The sequence below is a fragment of the Bidens hawaiensis genome, unplaced genomic scaffold, assembly GCF_021521415.1.
Source record: "Bidens hawaiensis isolate Kalapana, Puna unplaced genomic scaffold, B.hawaiensis_p1.1 tig00019675_1, whole genome shotgun sequence".
NCBI lineage: Eukaryota > Viridiplantae > Streptophyta > Magnoliopsida > Asterales > Asteraceae > Bidens > Bidens hawaiensis.
This window is the reverse complement of record NW_027492987.1, coordinates 145,522-171,083: the sequence shown is the minus strand read 5'-3', so window position 1 is coordinate 171,083 and position 25,562 is coordinate 145,522. Positions and strand designations below refer to the sequence as shown.

Here is a 25,562-nt window from a genome sequence, read left to right as displayed (position 1 = left end):
TTCACTTTTTGTAGTGTAGAATGGTAGTTAAAGTCTCTATAGTAAGGATGAATGTAACTGAATTTTTTGTGTATTATATTATGGTTGTTATGTGGGTATTTTATTATGTGTAGGATAGTATGTTTACCGTGTAGGCTTGGGGTCGTGTTTACATTGTGTAGGATGTCAACATGTACAATAGGTTTTTTAGTGTAGGATAGTATGTTTACCGTGTAGGCTTGGGGTTGTATTACACTTGTATGTGATTAATGAATACATAAATGGAATGTATTACATAGTTTGTAGTTTTAAAAATTAATGTAGTTGTGTAACTTTATATTTAGTGTTTAGTTGTTAAATAATTTATTTGTAGTGAAAGTTAATAATGAGAAGGATGGAGGAAAGAAAGAAAAATTATTTTGGAATTGAAGTTTGAGCTACTTGAACTACGTTTGATATCGTGAGAATTTAAAACAAGTAATTCGAAAACTAAATAATAATGATGATGATGAATAAACAATTAAAATAATATAGACATATAAAAAACCTATTATGTGAAACCTCAGCACAATTTATTAGTTACTATATAAAACAACTTACATGACTTTACTAATTTACCCCACTAATTAATTAAATAAAAAACATAAAAGAAAACTTGTGATTGGTTGAAATGATTTCTTATATTTCTCACAATAACTTGATTTCTTTCTTGAACTTAAACATATATATATATATATATATATATATATATATATTGTACAATAAGAGAACCATTTTGAACCATTAAAAAAATATTTATGATAAATTGATTTTTATTTCTCTTATTGACACATCATCAATCAATTAAATCACTCCATTTTTATTTCTCTTTGAGGTCTAACATGCAAAAGTTCATTGGCCACACCATTATCGTCTCATAAATGGAACAACTAGATTATGATAAATGTGTATGTGTGTTTTCAGTTAGTGAAATAAGATTAACTATTATCCCACAAATAAAATAAACAATTAACAAACATTCAATTGAAAACCTTACAATTCGGGAGAGAACACAAATAATTTTAGCCACACATAATTTGATTCATCATCACAGCAATTAGAGTATACATACGAATCACAAACACCAAAATCAATTATTACAATCACCAAACTATTGTTCTTGGACTCAAAATTCGCCTCTAGGTCGTTCTCCAATGTTGGATATCTCAAAAGTCAAGGAAAAACGGAATAAAAACTAAAAAATTCTGCAGTTACGATCTCCGGACCGTAGCCCACGGTGCCCGCCGTGGGCCACGGTGCCTCGGAACCCACTGTACGGTGGACTTCATCCACCAACTCCATTTTTCTCATTTTCTGGCCCTATCGAGTCACCGGTCCCTTCGGTTTCCTCTTTGCATGTCATAGAAGCTCCGAAATCCCCTTCTATCCTACAAATAACCACACAACAATACTTATCTCGTCTCATAAAATTAACACTTATTACATAGATTTCATATCAATTAAGCACAGTTACGGGTCATACTTCGATGCGCCCGTCAGTTGTTTTGGGAATTTTAGTAACCAGGGGGTATACTTGGGATTTTGTTGTGTTTGTGTAACCTAATCGATATTCAACCGCTCACCAAAAAGGTTTCTCGTCTTCCTCAGCTTACTCTGATGAGAACCGGCCTCTTTCTCCAACCAGTGGCGGATGTAGCTTATATTAAGGTGGAACATCCGCTACCCCTCAAATTTTCATCGGCAGTGTAAATATTTTTTTCTTTTTGGGTAGTTTTTGTATTTCGCTACCTCTGAAAAAAAATATTATGTTACCCGTATTTGTTTAAAAGCCAACCAAATTAAAAGTTCAAATTAAATAAAGCCCAAACAAATTTATAGCCCAAAGCAAATGAAAACAACTAATCTTTTTTTTTTCTTTTGCTTAAATTAGAAACATCAAACAAAAACAAACTTAAATATAAACAAGCTCAACAAATCATCATTTTTTAAAAGTTCAAATCAAATAAAGCTCAAACAAATTTATAGTCCAAAGCAAATAGAAATCATTAACCTTTTTTTTCCTTTTCTTTAAACGAGAAACATCAAACATAAGCAGGCTCAACAAAATCATCATCTTGAGGTTGAAATTTTTAATACGGTTATAATGATAATAAAAAAAATGTTATAATGATAGTTATTGTTGTACGAAAATTCGACCAACTGTAAGTGGTTGTCCCAACTACCGCAAAAATATATTATGCATGCTCGTAGCATGTCTTCCAATATCTGAATTATTATTTCACTCCGAACGTCAGTTTAGGGGTGATAATGGATTTCACGGTCATAATCGTTACCGTCTCCAACCAACGTATTTGTCTCATGTTAAAATCCTTTTGGCCAAAGAAGTATTTCAGGCTTCTATGGTCGGTGAAAATAGTACACTTCACCCAATATAGGTAATGCCTCCAATTTTTTAGTGCGAGGACTATCCCTGCCAGCTCAAGATAGTGAGTTGGGTATTTCGTCTTGTGAGCCTTCAATCTTCTTGAGGCATATGCTATTACCCCGTGCCTTTGCATAAGTACTCATCCAAGCCCATGATGTGACGCGTCCAAATACACCACAATATCATCAGTGCATTCCGATAAGGTTAAACACCAGTGCACTTGTCAATCCAAGCCCAAGTCCTTTATAAACTTGTCGTCTAAGATCATTTTTGTAATTCAAAACATGTTTTGCCTCAAACTCGTCTTTGACAACTAGCGTTGCCTCAAACTCATCTTTCACGGCCAGTTTGGTCACAAACTCATATTTCACGCCCTATTTGGTCTGTTAGTTGTTTTTTTGTATATTATATAATTATAATTAAATTTTAATCATATATTTAAAAACAAATGTAAGACCAAGTAGGTTGTGAAAGACGAGTTTGTGACCAAACTGGTTGTGAAAGACGAGTTTGAGGTCAAACTAGTTGTTAAAGACGAGTTTGAGGCAAAACATGTCTTGAATTTCAAAATTTGTCTTAGACGACCAAGTTTATAAAAGACATAAATGGAATCTTGAAAAAATGAGAGATAAAATGGGAATTCTTTTTATTTTTTAAAGTTATTTTTACTTTTCATATTATTTATTCCACCAAAACTCTTGCGAAAAAGAACTCAAATCGAAGAGCATTCTCATCTCACCCATATATATATAAACCAAAATTACACTAAAATGCACTACAATTTCTTTTTTCATTTCAATTAAATAATATTTTTTATACATTTATCATTATATTTTCTCTCCCTCTCTAATTCGCAACCACTTTAAAAAAAGATTAAAAAATTATAGGGATTAGGGGATGAACAATGGTTTTTCAAATATACAGAAAAATTATTTTATTCTTTAAAATATAAAAACTTTTCACTCACAACACCTTAAATCACTATATAAATTATAAAAAAATTCCTCACATACGATAAATGGTGGGATGAGAATGCTCTAATACCACACCTAACCTATATGTTAGATTTAGGCCAAAAAGGTTGATGGGTTCTCGTTTTAAACAAATAGACCCAAGTGGGTGATGCACATGAAAGCATAACTATGACTTTAACACTTTTACTTTAACTTTTTAAGCATGGAACGTCAACGCCTCAATGGCCCTGATCATGTTAAGATTTTAAACATTAGGATTGCTTTTTAATATGATTACGATGACTCAACACCCATCATTGATCGGAAAAAGAATACGACCATCATTTCGAACAAAGTTTTACATCAATTGGCTCGGCTCGTATTCTTCTTCCGATCAAAAGCCCTAAAACATTAGTTTGAAATTCAGAAAAAAGTATAACGTCGTTAAGTCCTTTTTAACCGTGGAGAGGGGGGGGGGGTTGTGGACCAACTTTATTAAATTAAGACCGCCAGTGACGATAAATTAAATATGAATTATTATCGCCCAATATCATTCAGTATGAATTATTAAAATCAAATAAACCTATTTGAATTATATATAACTTTTTATATTAAAAGTTATAAAAGAGAAACCAAATATACGTAAAATTAGTTATAATAATGTATTATTAATGACTGTCAAGTGGCAGTCAATGGTATGGTTTTCTGAAGGAACGCCCAAGTCAAATTGTGTAAGACAACATAGTCGGGCGAGAGTGAAACATCAGGGTTCTTCAAATTTGGAGAATAAATACAAGAAAGTCGTCATTCTAAATAAAAGAAAGAAAGAAATACATCGTGAAAGATGCGTTGAAGTCTAACAAATTGTGAAAGACGCGTTTAGTGATTAAACATGTCGTAAAATAGTTTTTCGGGCCCGACCAACAAGCCGAGGACGTGGAGGTGGAACAGGCGGTTACGAGTGCGATTATGCTCGCGACACAGTATATGAGTTCCGTTACGGGTGTGATTAGCTCTCCACCCCCCGTTTCAACAAGAGCATATATCGAACGAGATCGTGCCGAAGCCAACAACCGGTTGATGGCGGATTACTTCTGCGACACGCCGAGATACAAGAACCCGAAGACCTTTAGGCGCCGTTTTCGGATGTCTAAAAATTTATTTATGCGCATCACCAATGATTTGGAGCGTGAGTTTGATTACTTTAAGCAAAAGTCTGACGCTCGAGGGACGCTAGGATTCACGGCTATTCAGAAGGTTACGTCAGCCGTGCGCGTGCTAGCCTACGGAAACACGACCGACATCAACGACGATTATTTAAAGATGGCCGAAAAAACAACCCGGGACACCTTGGAGTATTTTTGTTACGGTACGTTTTGTTTTTTTTTTTAAATAGTTTATCACTTGTTTACTGTGATCATTTATTTTATAAAAATTTTGTAAAATATAGGAATATTTAAACTATATGGACCACATTATCTGAGAGAGCCCAACGTTAACGATCTACAACGTCTTTACGAGGCACATACAAGGGTGCATGGTTTCCCCGGCATGATAGGAAGTGTAGATTGCATGCATTGGGAATGGGCTAATTGTCCAACTGCATGGCAAGGTCAATTCACACGAGGTGACCAAAAGGGACCAACGGTCAGCCTTCAAGCGATCGCTTCATACGACCTTTGGATTTGGTCGGCATTCTTTGGTGTTCCCGGTTCCAACAATGACATAACCGTCTTAGAGCAGTCTCCTGTGATGGAGAGTTACATATCTGGGACCGTTCCCGTCGCTTCATTTTGGGCTAACGATAACTTCTACGATCATGGGTACTATCTGGGTGATGGAATATATCCAGAGTTCGCGATAATTGTTAAAACATTCAGAGACCCGATGGATGAAAAAAGACAGTATTTTAAGAAAGTGCAAGAGTCTGCGAGAAAGGATATCGAGAGGTGTTTTGGTGTTCTTCAACAACGATGGCATTATGTTAAAAATCCTTGTCGTATGTGGTCTTTAGAAAGAATGAGATGTGCTATGTATGCGTGTATCATAATGCATAACATGATCATCGAGGACGAGGGAAGAGCAATATGTCCAACTTTCATACCGGACCCGGATCCACCACGGACTCCGGCAAGTATGGAGCAACGACTCGAAAACTCGAATTTCGTGCGGTCAAGAGAGATACATAACGCACTAAAGGAGGATTTGGTCCAACATCTTTGGATGTATCGGCCCCTGCCTGGTGAAAACGATGATCAAAACGAGGGTAACAATGAAGACGATGATGAAGACAACGAAGACGATGAAAACGACGACGAGGACGACGACGAAGAGGGCGAAGACGACGACGACAACGACGACGAATAGTTTTTTTTTATTTTCTTGTAATATTTATTTAATAAAATATTATTGTTATTTGATTATTCTTATTAAAAATTAAAAAACAAAATCAAAAACTGTAAAAGTGACTGGGCGCCACGTGACGCATAACCCCTGGATGTGGAGAGTTATGACTACAGCCTGTTTTTGTACAAAACCATAACTCTGACTGGGCGCCACGTGGCGCATAACCCCTGGATGTGAAACTTAATGACTACACATGGTCTAACAGCTAGTGCTTTTGCAAAAAATTAATATGGCCTGGCATAGCTTTTGTAGCTCGTAGATGCAAGGAACCTTGTATGTAAATATGAATCTAAGATGAAACTAGGACATGCAAGGAAGTTTATATATGAATCTAGATATAAATAGGTAAGACTTTTGTAAAAACCTGCTAACATTTACTACTATAATGCGTGACTGTTACTTAAGCAAACGAGACGGAAACGCAACCAACTGATAGCTTCGGCACAACGTGCCGGGCATCCACTAGTTGTATTAGACTATCCTCTATGGTAAGAGGCATCTATGCCCCCTCCACAAGGCCACGTCAGCGCCATGCGGGCACTATGGGCATCGAAACTCCACCCAATGATGCCCCTCTATGGTTAGGGGGCATCGATGCCCCTTTAAATTTTATTTATTTATTTATTTATTTTTATAAAACAAAAAAACCAACAAATTTATAAATTACAATAATAATAATTGTAATAAACAAACTAAATTAAATTTTAAAAACATAAAAATTAAAAAATTAAAATTAAAAACAGAAAAATATATAACTAATATTCGTCGTCCTCGTCCTCGTTTGCGTATTTTTCCATTATCCTTGTTTTTTTTTTCTCCAAAAACGCCCGCGTGGGCGGATCTAGATGCGAGAGATCCTTTGAGATGAGCTTGAAATCCTTTTTTTGGTGCCGCTCCGAGTTGGCTTTCTTTCTTTCTCTCTTCATGCATGGCTTTGTAATTCGCATGCATGGCTTTATAATTCGCATGCATCGCTTTTCTTTCTTCATGCATTATCTTGAGTTCAATTTCTGAGTGTTTTTTAGCATCAGCAAACTCTTTAAGTGCAAGCTCCAAGTTGTCAAAACATGAGTTCACATCGGAACTCATCGAGGATGTCATTCTAGACGAAGACCCCACACCTCTAGCCGCCGCCTTGACTTTATCTCTTCCTACCGGATGTGGAAACTCATACGGTTCATCAGGATCAATCTCTTCTAACCCGACTTGAGACGGTGATTGATTGGCCGAAATAGACGTTGTCTTTGACCGTTTGACGGTCGCCGTAAAGATGTCGGGATCGGATGCCACTTTTGCGAGCTCATGCATTTCCTCCAAATTTCCACATACCGAATTGTTTTAAGCAAGTCTCAGTGAGGTTGACATCGCTTGTGCCGCTACCTCTATTGTTTGTAACGATGGTGTGAATTTCATATAAGTGTTCATTTTTTTGCGCATTGTCTTCCATTTGTTGGAGACGGAAACATCCCCGTGGTAGCGACCTCGACCCATTATATCAAAGAACTTAGTACGTATTTCATCCTAAAATTAAGAGATGTGTTTACCGTCACATACGATACATATAAAAGCTTAGTATTTATTAGTTAACAAACAAAATAAAACACAAAATATATATAAATAATTTTATGATTTACCTTGAATTGAGTCTTCGGATGAGTTGATCCACGCTTGCGCCAACGCCTCTTCCTCATCATCTTCCCACTTTCTTCTTTCAACCCTTTCGGTAGTTGTTTGACCGGCATCAACCTTCTTTTTATGACTTCGTTTGCGAGGAACTTGCGGTTCGTCTACTTGGGTTTCGGGAACTTGGGTTTCGGGTTTTTGGATTTGGGGTGTTTGGGTTTGGTGTGTTTGCGTTTTGGCTACTTGCGGAGGCATAAACGGCATTGGTAGTCGATAGAGCATATCGTTGTGAAACAGTTGCATGGTTGGAGGCATTACGGGTAGATGTTGGTTGGCATAGAAAGGGAAGGGTCATTGTTGTTTGCGAGCACACTAGCCCACCACCTTTGAGCCGGATCCCATGGGTTCGGGTTTGGGTTCAGGTTTGATCTCGAGCTTGTGTTCGGGTTTGAGCTTGAGCTTGTGTTCGGGTTTAGGTTTGAGAAAGGATCCATGGTTGTAGAAAATTGAGAGAATTTAGAGTCAAATTTGAGATTTGTTTGAGTAAATATTTGAAATATTGTTTGTATTATATAGAAAATAATTAATTTTTTTTTTAAGTTTACGTTACTAGCCGTTGGAGAGGGGGCACCACCCCGCCAATCACTCATCCGCGCCACCACAGCATCCCATCAAGTCTTAAAGCTTAAATTCATAGACATAGCCAACCAATATGAACACAAAAATAATATTAAAAGAATAAAGGAATGTACATCGTATGGAGCACAAACTACAAGTCAATCCTTGTGGAACACGCACGCACAGTTGACCAACGAAATAATCTTGTTCCCCAAGCAAATAACCTTCTATAACACAATTCAATTCTACATCCAAAATCATCAGCTCACAATCACAGTTCCAATGAAGAGAGGGTCGTCAACACGGCGTCGTTCGGAGCTTCCCAATCCTCCCCACTCCCTTGTCTCGTCAACGCCGATACGTAAAAACTGTGGACTCAGCCTCAGTAGCCGGTTTATTCACCAAAGTTTCAAATAAGCCCACAAACCAGTCCAAGTTCACTGGAAAATGCGGTACGGCACGATGCCTCGGGTGTCATGCGCATCCGGTTTGTAAGTCTAAAGACAAGGCCAAGGGAACCATGAAGTTGAGATCAGTTGAATCTCATGATCGTGAAATGAGTGGTTGTTGTCCGACTGGTACTTCGGCTGTTGAAGCGTTAGCGTATTTAGCTAGCGATGAAGGCTATGATGATGATGATGATTATGACTATGATTATGCTGATGATAACGTTGAATTTGGAATTGTAAGAGATGAACATATTGGGATTGAAGATGAAGATGAAGATGAAGATGATGGATGGTATTTGGTTTGACATTTTATGTGATTTAATCAGATTGGATCGTCAATTGTATTATTATTACTATTCCTTTACTGGTTTCTAACCTGTACAGTAATGGACATCTTATGTTATGTATTTGTGTTTTACTATTTTATTTTATGAAATAAATAGTTGGTCTCTCGGATGTTTTTATCGAGAGTTCGACTTTGAAATTTGAATTATATTTTTTGTAGGTTGGTTAGAATATTTTCGTTTAAGGTTAAATAATTAATCAATATAAAATTATTTCCATTAAAGAAATCGAAACGCTGAAAACTTATTTAAAGAAACAAACAGTATCTACAAACGTTCGAGAAGGAGCCGGATATAAAAGAAGGCAAGGTGAAATAAGATCCGCGTTTGAAGTTAGGTGTCAAGACTCTAGATCTTAAGCTTGACTCGTGAGTAATTTTACAAACTCGAGCTTAGCAGAGGATTAACTACTCTCACAATCAAAACTGATCGTTAACATTCTCCCTCAAACTAAATGTTGGTATAGACGTTTAGCTTGAAATATATGCTCAAAGCAAACGTATAAGGAAAGACATAATGCTAAATCGAAATTGAAATACAATCCTTAAAACTAGTCCCTAGAGGTCGAGGTGCATATCGAACCTGGATCCTGATTCAGAAACCGCATTGGCTCTCTCAGATACGATTTGCCGGTTTGAATTTGATTATTTTCTTTGAAAAGCAGTTTCTACTCCTAAGTGATCGATTTAGGTCGATTTGGTTTAGACCTTCTTTGACTCGATTCGAACTTGTTTGCTCTAAAATCCGGCTTTGTGCATTCTTGTGTAGAGTTGAGACTAGAGGTAGAGGTAGGAAAAAACCCGGTTTTGGACCCGACCCGGAACCAGGCTTGGTCCTACGCGGCCCATGGGTCGAACAAGGTTTCGGTTCCTTGAAAAAATTGTACCCGGATCTGATAAAAACCCGGAAAACCCGGTCAAAAATCTGACCATACCTGATCCATTTCTTGACTTTTATTCACGATGCCCGGAACCGGTTCCTACTCAATTCAAGCTCCTAAAAACACCCGATTTGTGCATCTCTAGCTAGGGTAAATTACTAAATCCGGTTGAGCCTCTCGGTACACCCTGGTTCAATTGGTTGTATATCATTTTTTAACAACATCCGGTATGAGTAAAATACCGGTTTTTAAAACATTGAGTAAACTAGAGGTGGTGGATTGGTGGCTAATATCAGGTAGAAAGCCGAAATCCAAGTTGAGGCCTGCTAGTGAATTTGACTGTTACCCACTTGGCCACTTACCCGTGACCGTGAGTAACAAATTGTGGCTCAAAGGGCGTATTCCGGAAAGGTTTGTCTTTCGATGTATTTTATAATTTATCAGAAACAAAATTTGCAAAAATTCCAATCCAAGCTTGGCAAATGACAATTGTGTTCCTCGACCGACCATCAAACTGCTATTACTTTTGTATTTAGTTTTCATTTTTATATAAACTCTATACTTGGAACTATTTGTATCAACATTCTAAATTCGGGAATCATAAATTTATATCATCTTAAGTGATTTTGCATTCGCATATCTCATTAACTTGCAAGATCAAAGAAGAAGATGTTGAATAAGAAATATAGTTTCTTGTTTCTTGTTTCTTTTTTTTCCAATTAATTGCGTCATTTGTTACGCAACTCACTTGCATGTTTACATCTGGTAGTCACAAACTCACAATGTCACCTACCAAGTTGGTGAGAAGATAAAAGGTAATCACTATATGAGTTAGCAAGAATTAATATAAAGAGATGATGATCACCTTTCGAAACTAAGAAGACTTTGATAATTCTTTCCATATAATAAGAAGAAAGAAGTTAACATAATCGATAATCGTTATGCATGGTCTTAATGAATCTTTGCCATCACTACATTCTTCTATGACCACTATACATTCCATGACAATATCTCCTTTAGAGCAAGAGCAAGAGCAAGAGCATGGCTCAGTAGAAGAACGACCAGGTAGTTGGTCTTTGTCGTTCCTCACCATTTGCGATGTTCAGTTTTTAGCTCATGATTCATGACGATGAACGACAAAATGTCTAAAACAGAAGAAAATGACAGGAGATAGGGCAAGATAATTTGGGAAAATGTTAAAAAATAAATAAGAACTTAAGGTATGAGAAAAAAAGTCTTAAATTTAAAAGTTCTTTCAACAAGAAATATTTAAACATGTTTATTTACATATTTCATAAAATTAAAAGTTCAATTATCAAAATTAAAAGAAAATATGTTTCACCTGTTTTTAGGAGTGTGTGGAATTACTTATTTTAGCCAATTTATATTAACTTTTTGAAAAGTAATAAGGTATTTGAGATTATTTTATACGTGTGGGGTGGAAATTAAAAAATCAATAAAATCATACATTTATATACATTTAGACTTTTAAGAAAATGAGTGTTTATGTATTAGATATTCTTTTAGGTTTATCTGTTTATCAGAATGGATAATCTTTACCTATTTACATATTGGGTGTCATATATCTCGAACAAACTAAATGAAGGTTGTTCAAAACCGAAATAAAAGCATAAAATGTATGTCCTTGGTTAAAAGTAAATATAACAGGCGCCATTGCGTCATCCAGCTGGTCAATAGAATACAACTAATTTTTGGAAGATTCTACACCCGCCCAGATAAAATGGCCGCTGCGAAAATATCAAAACAACATCCAGAACATACATACTCTTCCTTCCTTGCATAACTAAATTCTCGTATTAATAAACATCAAACCCCCAAATCTCAATTCATAGCAATAGCATCAAAAATTTACAATTACAAATCAAATTCCATTAATCATTTCATTGAAAGTGAAGAAGGCAAACGATGATGAACGGCCCGTTTTTCAGAAACTATTCGACCCAACAACCATCACGATCCGTTCCGGTTCAACAAACGCAACAAAAACCGTCACCGAAAGTCATTTCCGTGCCGGTCCACTTCGTTTCATCCGATCAGCCACCGACGACAATATCGATGTTGAAGGATTCAGCTGCGATAAAGATCCAGAAACTGTTCAGAGGATTTGCGGTGAGGAAGAGCGTGAAGAAGATCGATTCAATCAGACACGAGGTTACCGGAATCGAACGACGGATTAATAATAATATCGAAGAAGAAGTTAATTTGATTCGTGGAGATGCCAAGGAACGGCTGAGAGTGAACGAAACACTGATGGCATTGCTTTTTAAACTGGATTCCATTCGCGGCGTTGATTCCGGAGTTAGGGATTTGAGGAAAGGTGTTACCAAGAAAGCAATTGCGTTACAGGAGAAGGTGGACTCAATTGCTTGTAGTGATCATAATGATATTGACAATGTGTGTACGGATGCGTCAGCTTCTAATTCTGTTGATGAGGTTGTTAATCATCTGGAAGGCGTTGATCGTGTAGAGGCTGCGGGTGTAATTGGAGAAGTGGAAGCAATGGAAACCGGTCCGGCTGTGAATTTGAGTGAATTTTGGGGGAAAGATGATGCTGCAAGGAAGCAGAATGATGGGAAGGAAAAGGGGGGCATATTGGAGAATTTGATGGATGATAATGAGCAGATGATGAGACTGATGAAACAGATATCTGAGAGGAACGATATGCAGACGCGGATGATTAACGATTTGAGCAGGAGAGTGGAGCAGCTGGAGAAGGCTGAGAAACTAAGAAAGAAGAGAGCGCGGGTTCCTTCGAGGAGGAGGATGAGGGATAAAGAGAGTTTCTGCATTTGAGTGAGTTTGAGGAGAAGGTTAATGAATAATGTGATTGTTTTGTATCTGATCTTGTTGTTGTCTGTGTTTAGTTTCTTGTATATGTTGATTTCATTTTTTGTGGGTGAAGATTGATTTATATATGAAGGCATTCCTTTTTTATGTTACGTAATATTTTGTTGAGTTTTGAAGTATGCTAACTAAACTTAAGCAAGTATATAACTGATTTAATGCATATTCACAAATGAGAAAAATAGAGGGTGTCACTTCCTGCCATCTCGCTCACTTTAAAGATCAGGTGTCTTTAACGATCAGGTGTCTAAATAAGCTTTGCTCATCGAAGAGGTGATATATAGGGCGCTATTCCTTGCCACCTCATTCAAATTAATACATCGCCAAGTAATTAAGAATGAGGATTGTGCTATAATTTGGACAGAGAAGAGAGAAATATGAAGTAACAACTTTATAAGTACATTAACAATTTTTTTAAAACGAACAAAATATTTAAAACAAGAGTATAAAATTAAATTGGAGGTATATAACCGAATCTAGGAGTGGGTTAAAACAAGAGTTTTTTCTTACTCAATTTCGAGATACACGCCCTATCACTAAAAGAAAAGCAATGCTTATAAGGGTGGAAGGGGCATTCTACCCGTTAGTGTGCGGGTAGGCGTTGGTTGGCGAGGCTTGAGGTGGAAACCCACACGGGTGGGCGTGGGTTGGGGAGGGTTGAGGTCGCAACCTTGTGGGTTTGCATCACAGGTTGGTTGGCGAGTTGCAATGCCTGATAAAGAGAGAAAACTTAGGAAAGGAAAGGACACGAAATGTGTTCAACTGGGCTCAAGTAAGAGCGACACTTCCTATATATAGTAGAATTGTTGTGGGTTGAATTGGGTTCAGGTTATATGGTCAATATGATAGGAATGTGGTGTGAGTTCAAGTGGGTCCGAGATGCATACAACTGGGCTCAAGTAAGAGCCCAGTTCAAGTGGGTCGGGTTAGGAATACCCCCAACCCTAACTAGCCATAAATTAAGTATTTTTTATTTTTTATTTGTATTTGATAATTTGAATTATACAAGCATTTAAAAGGAAACTATCAAAACAAACCGGAAGCAATTTCATTCGTGGATACAATTTTTGTAGAAAACAAAAAAACATGAAATTCAATTATTCAAATGGTTAGCAGCTTAATGTCACTATTTTTTCCATCAAAGAGATAAAAGAGGTGGTTTTTATAGAGATACTCAACTCTCAAAATACATATATATGAGGCAATATAAGAATATCAAAGTTCAACAGTAAATAATAATAATATTATGTACATATATATGGGAAGAAAATACCATTATTGTGTTTGACCATAATAAGGTAAATAAACGCCATAAAGTGTTCATTTCTTCATAAAATTATTTAACTTTAATTCTACTTCTCCAATAATTACTATCATCAACCATGTCCTCTGAGAGGTTTAGGTCATTCAAATCATATCCCAAGTCAATTTAGGCTGTCATCAAAAGGCATCTAGAATGTTGTAGAACATAACATACTCTTCCTTCCTTCCATAACAAACTTCTCGTATAAATGAACACCAAACCCTCCATATCCATTCATAACATCACAAATTTACATATCAAATCAAATTCCATAAAAGGCTTAAAACAAAATTTTCACTGTGAGTTAAAAGGTAAACGATGATGAACGGCCCGTTTTATAGAAGCTATTCGACCCAACAACCATCACGATCCATTCCGGTTCAACAAACGGTTCAAAAAGTCATTTCCGTGCCGGTCCACTTCATTTCGTCCGATCAACCACCAACCACAATATCAATGTTGAAGGATTCAGCTGCGATTAAGATCCAGAAACTGTTCAGAGGATTTACGGTGAGGAAGAGCGTGAAGAAGATCGATTCAATCAGACACGAGGTTAATGAAATCGGAAGACGGATTAATAATAATATGGAAGTAGTTAATTTGATTCGTGGAGATGCCAAGGAACGGTTGAGAGTGAATGAGACACTGATGGCATTGCTTTTTAAACTGGATTCCATTCGCGGCGTTGATTCCGGAGTTAGGGATTTGAGGAAAGGTGTTACCAAGAAAGCAATTGCGTTACAGGAGAAGGTGGACTCAATTGCTTGTAGTGATCATAATGATATGGACAATGCGTGTACGGATACGTCAGCTTCTAATTCTGTTGATGAGGCTGTTAATCATTTGGAAGGCGTTGATCGTGTAGAGGCTGCGGGTGTAATTGGAGAAGTGGAAGGTATGGAAACCGGTCCGGCTGTGAATTCGAGTGAGATTGGGAAGGAGAAAAGAGAGATTTGGGGGAGTTTGATGGATGATAATGAGAAGATAATGAAATTGATGACGGAGATATCTGAGAGGAATGAGATGCAGACGCGGATGATTAACGCGTTAAGTAGGAGAGTGGAGCAGTTGGAGAAGGCTGAGAAGAAAAGAAAGAAGAAAGCTAATGTTCCTTTAAGAAGGAGAGATAAACATAGTTTATGTATTTGAGTTTTGAGAAGAAGCTTTATGAATAATATGATTATTATGATTGTTTTGTTTCAGATGTAATGTTGGTGTTTTTATTTGTTTTTTTTTTTGTATGGTTTGTTGGTTCAAATTGTTTTGAGATTGGATTATATATAGACACATTCTTTCTTTGATATTTACATAAATGTTCAAAAAAAGATACCAAACACTAGAACTTATATACAAAGTTGATTTATCTGTCACCTAAATCCATAGAATCAGTTTCACCAAGTTATTCAAACACTAGAACTTGAATACATGAGTTTTATAACTTAATAATCAGATAAAACATTAGTATATAACATCAAATGTAAATTATAACCAAAAAAATAATAATAATAAGTCATTCCTCGTAGATTATGCGTTTTGCCTCTCATAATCATAACTTCAACCAAAATCTACATTCTCCATACTTAAGACCGGATATAACCTAACATTACAACAAAATTACACATTTTTTTCAAGATTTCAGGATTTTTTCAAAAGTATATGCTAAAACTAAAGATCAATCATTCTCCTACAAGTTTTCACGCCACGTCAGAACTGTGAACGGTCCTATCTTGCTCATTCGTGTCCCAGAACCCTGAATGTAATGATCTTCTTCTGTTCTTCAAACCTTTACTTCTTTTCTTTTGACCTTTACGCCCTCTAAGTATCGCCATCATCACCAACCCAACACCCAAAACCGAAGACCCCCATAAAAATACCATCCAAAATCTAAAGTCAAGAAATTTTTGGTTGGATTCTGCAGTAAAATCCACTACAGATGAAGATGTGTTACTTGTCACATCATTAATTTCATCAACTTGGTCAAACTTTCTAGATACGCTCTCGTCATCTTCATTGACCGTTTCAGGGTCTGGTGGGCCCAGGGAATTCGGGTCACCACATTTCCTCTTATGATACAACACAAGAGCTTCATTCAGGGTTTTTCCACATTCTATGCTTAGTAAGTCGCGTTGAAGAGTATCTTCATTTGTTTTGTCAGCTTCTGACGGGTCAGGTGGGTCGGGAAACTTGGCCCAGCAGTTGTTGACCACGTCAATGGTTCTCCAGTTGGCTTTGTCAAAGCTCCAGTTACCGACCTTGAACTCTAACCCGTAATGGAACACCCGATAGTTAACACCGGGTTGAGGAGGATACCCGGGGTATATTAATATCTCGTGGCTTATAACATGGTGCAACTTCAGCTGCACAAAGAGTTCAGGAAAATTGGACACTCGAGATGGAAATTTGGACCCGTTTATGTTAACAGATCAGTTTTTAAGACTTTAAGGCTATAAATGCCGAAAGTACAAGTGCATAAGAATTGGATTCACATGGAATCATTCGTTAATCATCGAAAAGATAAGAACAAGTAGATGAATTTGCTTGTTATAATTGATAATCAGTGAAGGAAATTACCTCTGCTGCACCAAAAGAATAACCATACATTTCACTAATCCAACCAGATTCATAGATATCTCCAGTTATATTTTTCCCATAATGAGCAGTGTCAGCTCTCACTTCCTCTGTTTTATGCAACCATAAGATAGCAAACTTTCTGAGATCATCAATGTGCATTACTATTACGCCACTAACTTTGTCACATGCTTCAGGATGGCTTGTATGAAGTTTTGCCAGCTCATTGTCACATCCAATAAGGTAGCTGACATATTTTTAAAAAATCACAAATTTAATGGACAGGTCATCCAATATTTGTTTCATCGTGATCATCCGATCCTATTGTCAAATTTGAAGTATTGTGCACAAAGAAAAAGGCATGGGGGAATGGATATAAATATAAGATGTCTTACTCATAGGGGGTTGAAACCGGTCTGCCACGTGCTGCTTTGAACTCCCATGGTGTAATCGGTCCCCTCATTATCATATCAGCATCAAGAATTACTATATATTCTGCATCAGTTTGGACGTGATTTAGCCAATGAAGCACTGCAGCAGGTTTATTTATAGCCGGATACCTAATAATGTCATGCATACATAAACAACATATTACAGTCTACTCAAAAAGAGGTGGCAAATTGTTGTGTCAGACGGGTTGGTAACGGGTTAAACAAGTTAATTTTTTCTAAAACATGTTGTTGGGTATTATATATAACAAATGTAACAAATGTCAAAAAAGTTCTATGGCTTTCCCTTAATTCACACATGATTAAAACTCAATGAAAAAATCGACTTTAGTTTTAAAAGACAAGTTTTTTTTCCATGATTGCAACTGAACTTGTAAATAACAGGTCCTTTTTTTGTCAACACATCCTAAAATAACAATGTGAACAAGTTTAAAGCACCAATATTTACCAATCGCCTGTTAATGGATGCCTGCTCATAGACGGGACATAATGCGTGGGAGCCAAGTCATGACCTTTATATCGTTTTAAATCTTCTTCCGTACAACTTAAAAGCCTTGTAATATTTCCCGGTTGTCCACTTAGCTTAAAACTGTGCATCAAACCAACTGTTTGCCAATCAAAATAGGGAGTACATTCTGTGGAGAAAAGTGTGTGGATCTTTGTATCTGGTTTTGCAGTTTCATCAAAAATGGGTTCTTCATGGTGTATTTCCATTATTTGCAGACTCTGAGGTGTCAAACCTTTTGGTCCAGTCATCTCATTAAAGTTTTTGCTTTTCAAGAAGCTCAAATATTTTGACCATTTTGGCTTGGGGCATCCAAAAGCTGCATGTTGTAACAAGAGACCTTGATTTAGTGTATTTATACACTCTAAATTTAACAAAAGTCCCCTCAGTTTGTATTGATCAGGTTCCATTGCTCTTAACTGCACATATTATTAACAGTAAGTGCATATTTTTGCATTATAGATTATAAAACAGGCAAGTTAACTAACGGGTCAAGTGGGAAAATTTTAAGCTATTTTGTTACTAATTAAGTTCACAATTTATTACCTCACGAGGATAAGGTGGTTCAGGAAAAAGCCGCCCACAATCATAAACAATACCATCTTCATGGTGTTCTAATTTACTAAAAGACAGTTTCCAACAGAAAATGGTAATCCATAATGCATAAGAATAGGTTCAACGCCCTCGCGTGGAATATATCCTGGGTAGATCATTAGATTATCATTAATTTTGTGTCGAAGTCCCACCTGATAATTAACAATTAAACATAGAATTAGCTAAAAACTTATAATAACCAGAGGAAATGATTAAATATATTATGAGTTACAAATTACAAATTTACCTCTGCTGCACCAAATGAGTATCCATACATCTCACTGATCCATCCCTTGCCATAAATATCACCAGTTATATTTGTGGCCCAATGGGCTGTGTCTTCTCTTACTTCCTCTGTTTTAGAAAGCCACATTGGTGCTAAGGCCCGAAGATCATCTATATGCATGGCTAAAAGCCCACCGACTTTATCACATAGTTCAGGTCTTTTAGTGTGCAATTTGGCAAGTATATTATCGCATCCCACAAGGTACCTAATCGACAAAAAAAATATTGTAAACATAAAAAGTTCCGTTAAGAACAACTTAAAGATAAAAATCAAGATTATGAAAATGATTAGTTTCAAACCCATAATATGCAGCAACAGGTCTGCCTTTCTCTGCACCAATCTTCCAGGGTAAAATTGGGCCTCTGATAATCATATCTGCATCTAGTATAACAACCCAATCAACATTTTGTGCATCTTTACTATGTTTGAGCCAGTGGACAACTCCTGCTGGTTTGTTAATTGCAGGGTACCTGTATTAAATAAACAGATACTTTATTTCAAAATGCTAATAAGCTGAATCCTATAACATTATTAACATTTTCATGTGTTATTCATGATATACATTATGCATAATTGCATGCAAAAACAACACTAGCAACAAGCACTTTACTAACTCCTCCAAACTTTTCTTAAGAGGCTGTTTGGCATTGCATATTGAAAGTTTGAAACTGATTATTTGATTATTGTGTTTACAAGTTTCACTAAAGCAGTTTCTGATTATTACCATACAATGTTACATAATCACTTTCAAAACACAATTAAAAACAAAAAACAAAAAAAACTAAAACACCCAAATCCAGATAAACAATAAAATTAACAAAGCTAATTTCACCACATTTTTCAAACCTGATGATCACAATACCACATGCAACTATATTCATGATTGTAAAAATCATGCCTAGGCACCATATAATCGCTAGTCGGTACCCCTCCAAGTCCAACGAATCGCCACATAATCGCTATTTTAAAATTTATGTATAAAATTGGTCAAAATTGAAAATTTATGTGTATATTTCGAAAATTACATATAAAATTCCAATCCGATTAATCCATGTCCCTAAACCTTAATCCTGATGAACTGCTAGTCGGTACGCCACTGGCCAGCTAGCACCTAGCGGGTTCTACAACACTGAGTATATTTAAACAAATATTTGAACAAAATTGCAATAAATTCATAAATAAACAAAAAATAAAAATAAAATAAAATAAAAAACTAAAATTACCAGTCACCAGTTCTAGGGTGTCTACTCATGGAAGGCACTTCAAAAGTGGGAGCCAAATTCATTCCTCTATACTTCTTCTTCTCCTCATCCGTACAGCTCAGCATCCGGGTAATCGGGCCGGGTTGACCCGCTTTCCGGAAGCTATGAACGAGCCCCACCGTCTGCCAGTCGAAGTAATTCTGGCATTCAACTGAAAACAATGTGTGGATCCTGTACGGAGCTTCCTGACCCGACCCGGCATTGATCAAAGTCGATAGTAATAATAATATCACCAGTACTGTTACGGCCATTATTGATATTGAAATTGATCATACGGTGATTAGAGATCTGAATCGCATGACTTTTACAAAGTCAAAGGATGGATGAGTTTGTATTTGAATTGAAAATTGGCGTGTGTGATTTGGGTTTCAACTGCTCTTGTATCATTGATATTATTATTATTATTATTATTATTATTATTAATTATTAAGATTTGTGAGAAAGACGTGGAGAGTTGGCTTAATCAAAAGTCAAAGGCGATAGATGATGATTGATGGCATTGATTTGTTAATTATAGAGGAAGAAATGAAGAAGCACGTGTCACATGATGTGTTACTCTTTTAGAATTGGGACACTATTGATTTAAATGCGTTGCAGCATGGACGTGAGACTAACTCGGACGGTATTAGTTTGATTTGTTACGGACTTATGATATCAGTTCAGTTTGGTTCTTTTGTGTACGTGGAGTGAAAGAAAGGTAGAAAACCCATGTGTAACGGCGTAGATTTTGTAAATGTTAAAAACTTATAAGGTTGTTTGTGTAACTTAATAGACCTTGATGGTTATCATAATAAAATGTGATGGGTTAACAATAATATATTTATTTAATAATATATATATATATATAAATAAATGTGGCATAAAATATAATATAATAATTGGTGGCCCAGGTTTTGATGAGGCAAGCCGAATATTGGATTATTGGTCCGGTAACCCACCGAAATTTCGTTAGAATAAAATGCAAAGTTGAAAACCCAAGGATTCCAATCGAGGAGCCCTAGGTTGTAAACACCGTGTCCAAACAGCAGACCCAAAGATCAAACATGGGTCCTCCTCTTCTGAACACAGTGTGCAACCAATTGGTCTAGGCGTCAACTTGGTTTTAATAGAAAACGACTTTAATTTATATTAAAACGAATTTGGAAAACTAAGTTGAAACATAATTCAAAACTTTGTCTTCAAGGTAATTTATTCAACTTGATTGAACCTCCCGATACATTCCGGTTCAACTGGTTGTACCATTTCTAACTAAATCTTGTACGGGTAAAATATCAGTTATTAAAAACATTGCTCACATACATATTCAATGAATAGGGAAATTTGAAATTAAAAGAAAGAAATATTATCGGGAGGACAGAAACACGACAAAAGATCTAACGAAGAGAATTAAACAAACTATGTAAAGCCATTTGCGTATGCATGTAGTTAGAAAGCAGGAACTTGGTATGTATTATGTATTCATTAAATATAACCTGAAATACACAAGTGTCAATACAATATATTGTTGTATAGTCGTGTTAAAATAATTTCACATTCAATTCCAGCACTTAGAGTTTTATATTAATTGTCTTTAAATGGCCATTCATAATATGTCAACAACTTTGAAATCGTAGTTTTGCACATTCATTAGACGGCCATGTTGATATCAAGAGCGGTAAATAAAATATAATATTAACAAAATTTAATAACTTCTAAGAGAAACTGATTAACTAGAAAACCATATTCATTTCTACAATTAAAGATTAGATACATGTAAAATCCAATTATACAATATCAACATCTCTTTCAGCCTCTTGATCATCTTCTTGGTTACTCGTTTTAGTTTTAAAAGATCTCTGGTTACTAAACAATCTAGTATTCTCCGATCCTGATAATGACTGACGTCCATTGGTCTCCCTGCGGTCCAGTTCTTCCAGTATCGCCTTTATGCTACTCTCAAACCGCCTTCTGTATGTCGGGTACCTTGATATTGACTTTGTGATCCCTTGAAGTCTAAAAAAACATACAAACATACATTCGTTAGCACAAATTAACTTTTAACCAAACATTTTATGATATTAAAGAAACAAAGTAGTATTACCTTCGGGTTAATGCATCAAGCTCAGCCCGTCTAATCTCAGACTCTGGTGGCGGGCCAATATTCGAGTTTTTCAGCTTCTCCGCGTCACCACTCAATAGCACTAGTTTCCCCAAGTATTCTGCTTCTGACTCGGTCAGATTCAGAGCTTTAATCTGGTCTTTGATCACCAAAAGAGGATTCAAGAACCAGTCATAGAACCCGTCTTTTGGCCTGTTAGTGGTATTTATCTCCGTCACGTTATCCTCTAGAGCATAATATCAAAACAAATGTTATAACAAATATTTAATAAAAAAAAATCGATAGTGTTTTTATTTACCTAGTAATATGCCGGCGCTATTGGCATTTGCAGACCGTAAAAGTGTTTGGAAAAGACAATATGCGGGGAGACCGATACTAATCACTCTTCCACTAGCTTTCCCAGATTTTGCATCGTCAATCTCTTTAACGGTTATTAATCCTTCTAAAACCATAAACTCACCTTGTCGACGACATTCTTGAAATAAGCTATCAAGCAACTACGCCATTTTTATCGGATCAAGTTTAGAAAATTATAATCATATCATATATAAGAGGTTGAAAATAGGCGGATTAGGTAATTCGTCACAAGGTAATTTTTATAAATAGTTAAAAGTATTACTAAGATTATTTTGACCCAGTCAATACATCTAACTGGTCTCCATTTTCGCAAGTTTAAACTTTCATCTGTTTGAATCGTAGAAGATAAAATACGACCTATAAAGCAAAAGGGGTTGAGTGACTAACCACCAATGGTTTCAACTCGACCATGGGGGCGGTGAAAGAACTGGACGGAGATGGTGGATTTTTGAAGGAAGCAGGTCTTGAGACTGAAGGTGTAGTTGAACCAGATTGCCGGCCCGCATTACTTCTGTACTTAGGTCTGTTCATGTGGAAAATATTAGCCATGAAGACAGAGGCCAATTAACAACTTGTTAAGTTATAATATATTAAAGAGCAGCGGTTATACCTCAGAAAGCAAGATCCTTCAGGCATGTCGAGAATATCATTGCTGTATTCATCATATATCGACAATGCAGCTAAAATATAGCAAATCCCGAAATAGAAAGACGACTCCTGTTACAGTTTGACTTTTAAGGTCAAATATATTACTTTTCATATTCAAAATTGACATCAGACTTACTACATTTTCAACATCCACTTTTTAAAATACATTCTTGCATGATCAATTTGATGTCAATATAAAGCAATCCACTTTGAAGTTTAGAAGACATTTATATGACTTTGGAAGTCAAACAATAAGAGATTATGATGTAATATTAACCTGATAGGCAACAACAGCTGCATAAAAACCAAGAATAATGCCAGCCAACATGGACCCTAACAAAGCTCCAGCAACAGCAAAAGGCCACAATAAGATTGCAAGACCTGCAAATGGCACACAAATAGTTTCCAAAAAAGGGCCTTCTCGCCCTATACAGTCATGAAACAAACGGTGCCACCCTTTTAGCAACATAACCGGGCTTTTTAAGGCTGCAATAACCGTGATCACAGGAAAGTCAATCGCAAACCCTAGCAGCCCAACAATAATCGCTACAGGAACATAAACCACCCTGCAACACAAACACAAAATGAGCTTTAATTAACACCGAGTTGAGCTTAAATGGCTCATTATTTAAACTTTGAAAAGCAAAACATTTCAAACCTGATTTCAATTCTACCCCCGGGAGGGTCTTGTTTCCGAAGATCATCCGTCATTGAGAAGTACGAATATAAACATACATCCATCAAGTCCCTAACAAATGTCATACTCCACTTGATTGTATCCCATATCCCGTCCTGACAACCGAATTACTTACCATTCAGTAAAAATACTAAAATAACTAACTCCTAATAAGCCGAATAAACTAATAAGTTAATACAGCATCCGGTTATCAGCTTATTGCGTTATGGCAACAAGGTAAGCTCATAACCTCTCAAATAATAATAATTTACTTACCGTAACACAATGACGAAACTTATCGTTTTTTCCTTCACCAACAGCTTTAACCGTTCCAAAAACCGGTCCAAGAAAGCCATAAGCCAAGCCACCAATAATGCTACCCACAACAACACAAACGGGCCATAAAACGAGTGGTAGCACAACCAATATACACATCACCAGTTTCATCACCGGCCCGAGTCGTTTAGCACTGCCATACAATTCAAAAAATAACCTACAATCATTACATATTTACATATACACAGACAGCAAAATACAAAATAAAATAAATAAATAAAGTAATAATTAAAATAATAATAATAATAATAATAACAAGGTTGCAAAACATGCCGAGGACCGACTAGTCGGCCTTGGAACCCGACTTTTACAACACTAAATAATAATAATAATAATACCTTAAAATGCAAAAATAAGTCCAGACAGCATGTGGTGGCCAGAGCCCTAAAACAATAGCAGAATTGCCAACTGTCATAATTACACAAACTATTGGGGCAACAATAGCACCTGAAATACAACATATTAATTAGGTTAAATAATTATTATTATAAGTTTTAAGCAGAAAAGAATAATAATAATAATAATAATAATAATAATAATAATAATAAAAAGACCTTTGAGAACACCAACTAGAAGAAGACCAATGAAGTAAGGTAAGAAACATATGAAGGTCCATAGATGCAGCAGAAACCCTTGTGGAGGTTCCATTGCGGATTATACTTGTTTAAAAACTTGGGATCATACGAAATTAATGGACGTCGAATGTTACAGATTATTATTATTAGCGTTTTGTTATGGAGTCCAATTGTAAAGTGTTCATGAATAAATATAAATTAAAAATTGGTAAAGTGTGAGGATTGAAAAAAGCGGAATTTCATGAAAACGGGGGATCACGCTATAGGCAGTTGAGTAACCGTTGGGTGTCTAGATTATTTATCAACTGACACACACCACCTTTATTCTTTTTTTTTATGTTTATTATTTTCTACTACATTTTATTATATTTTATAAATTTAAATGAACACTTTATTTTAGTTACTGTTTTTTTTCTTTATGGTACAGTACCATGGGTTGGGTGGTGATGGTTAGGGTTGAAACTGAACTCGATGTTATTTTTCAATTGTGATGAGTTTTTTTATGATGTCAAGTGAGTTAGTAAGCGTAAAAATCAGTATAGTTAGTTGATATTTACTTAAATATATATGTTTTAAATCTTCATCTTATGAAAGTATATTAGTTTTAAATGAAATTAAGCTTAATTGACGAAAAAAAGCCATTTAAAATATTTTTTTTGGTTTTTTTCCCTCTACAAACAAACTTTTTCCTTTTAGCTTTTTTTTCTATAACAAGAAAATCATGTTGTTTGACACGGGGATCATTAAATAAGTCTTGTGAAATCGTTATGGCCACTCTACTTGACTACGAACTAAAGTTTAAACTGGAGTGCTTTTATTAAACAATCCCGAGGGCCAAGTTTCATATACCAAACTACATGGGTGCCATGATGTCTCCCTAATGCCGCTGATCCACATCAGCTCCCGGTAGGTGTAATGTACCACTTTAGGTAATTACAACATAGATCATTGAAGAGGTAGGTCCCAGCAGAGCCCAGTTGGACCCGCAGGACTCACCTTTGAGAGAGACGTCTGCGCAGAAACCAACTGGATCCGCAGGACCCACCATGCTCAGAGACGTGACGTCCTTACGCGCAGTACGCAAGCTGTTCCCGCAGGAAATGCCTCCCAATGGTGAAGTACTCTGCCTGTTCCCGCAGCTGCGGATACAAGCCATCAAGGAAGGCCACCCGCGCAGCAAGGCTACACGCACAAGGCACTTAGCTCTCAATAATTCAGTTGTCACCTGAAGGAATGAGCAAAGCCGGGAACAATCCCGCACAAAGGCGGGAGGGGGAATACTCCCGCCCAAATAAGCCAGTCTGTACGATACGGGAAGATCTTCTGTACTGTACCTGACGAGGTATGGGCAAAAGATCTGACC

The 25,562-nt window shown here is 36.4% G+C and overlaps 2 protein-coding genes and 1 pseudogene across 3 annotated transcripts; 1 reads left to right on the top strand and 2 right to left on the bottom strand.

Moving 5' to 3' along the window:
* Positions 1–14,163: 14,163 nt before the first annotated feature.
* On the top strand, positions 14,164–14,994 carry LOC143558930 (uncharacterized). The gene has a single exon (XM_077047667.1). The coding sequence runs from the start codon at positions 14,164–14,166 to the stop codon at positions 14,992–14,994; it is 831 nt and encodes a 276-aa protein (XP_076903782.1).
* A 331-nt stretch (positions 14,995–15,325) lies between these two features.
* Positions 15,326–19,894, bottom strand: LOC143558938 (peptidyl serine alpha-galactosyltransferase-like; annotated as a pseudogene). Its single transcript, XR_013139832.1, has 8 exons — positions 19,471–19,894; positions 18,547–18,717; positions 18,209–18,452; positions 17,914–18,113; positions 17,311–17,786; positions 16,809–16,973; positions 16,417–16,660; positions 15,326–16,202 (listed from the first exon to the last, which is right to left on the bottom strand). The product of XR_013139832.1 is annotated as a peptidyl serine alpha-galactosyltransferase-like (transcript).
* Positions 19,895–21,256: 1,362 nt separating this feature from the next.
* On the bottom strand, positions 21,257–24,369 carry LOC143558921 (putative membrane protein At3g27390). Its single transcript, XM_077047659.1, has 10 exons — positions 24,179–24,369; positions 23,963–24,071; positions 23,565–23,757; positions 23,271–23,404; positions 22,890–23,178; positions 22,575–22,681; positions 22,352–22,487; positions 21,906–22,104; positions 21,590–21,833; positions 21,257–21,501 (listed from the first exon to the last, which is right to left on the bottom strand). The coding sequence occupies exons 1-10, from the start codon at positions 24,270–24,272 to the stop codon at positions 21,273–21,275; spliced, it is 1,734 nt and encodes a 577-aa protein (XP_076903774.1). The 5' UTR covers positions 24,273–24,369; the 3' UTR covers positions 21,257–21,272.
* Between the last annotated feature and the right edge of the window lie 1,193 nt (positions 24,370–25,562).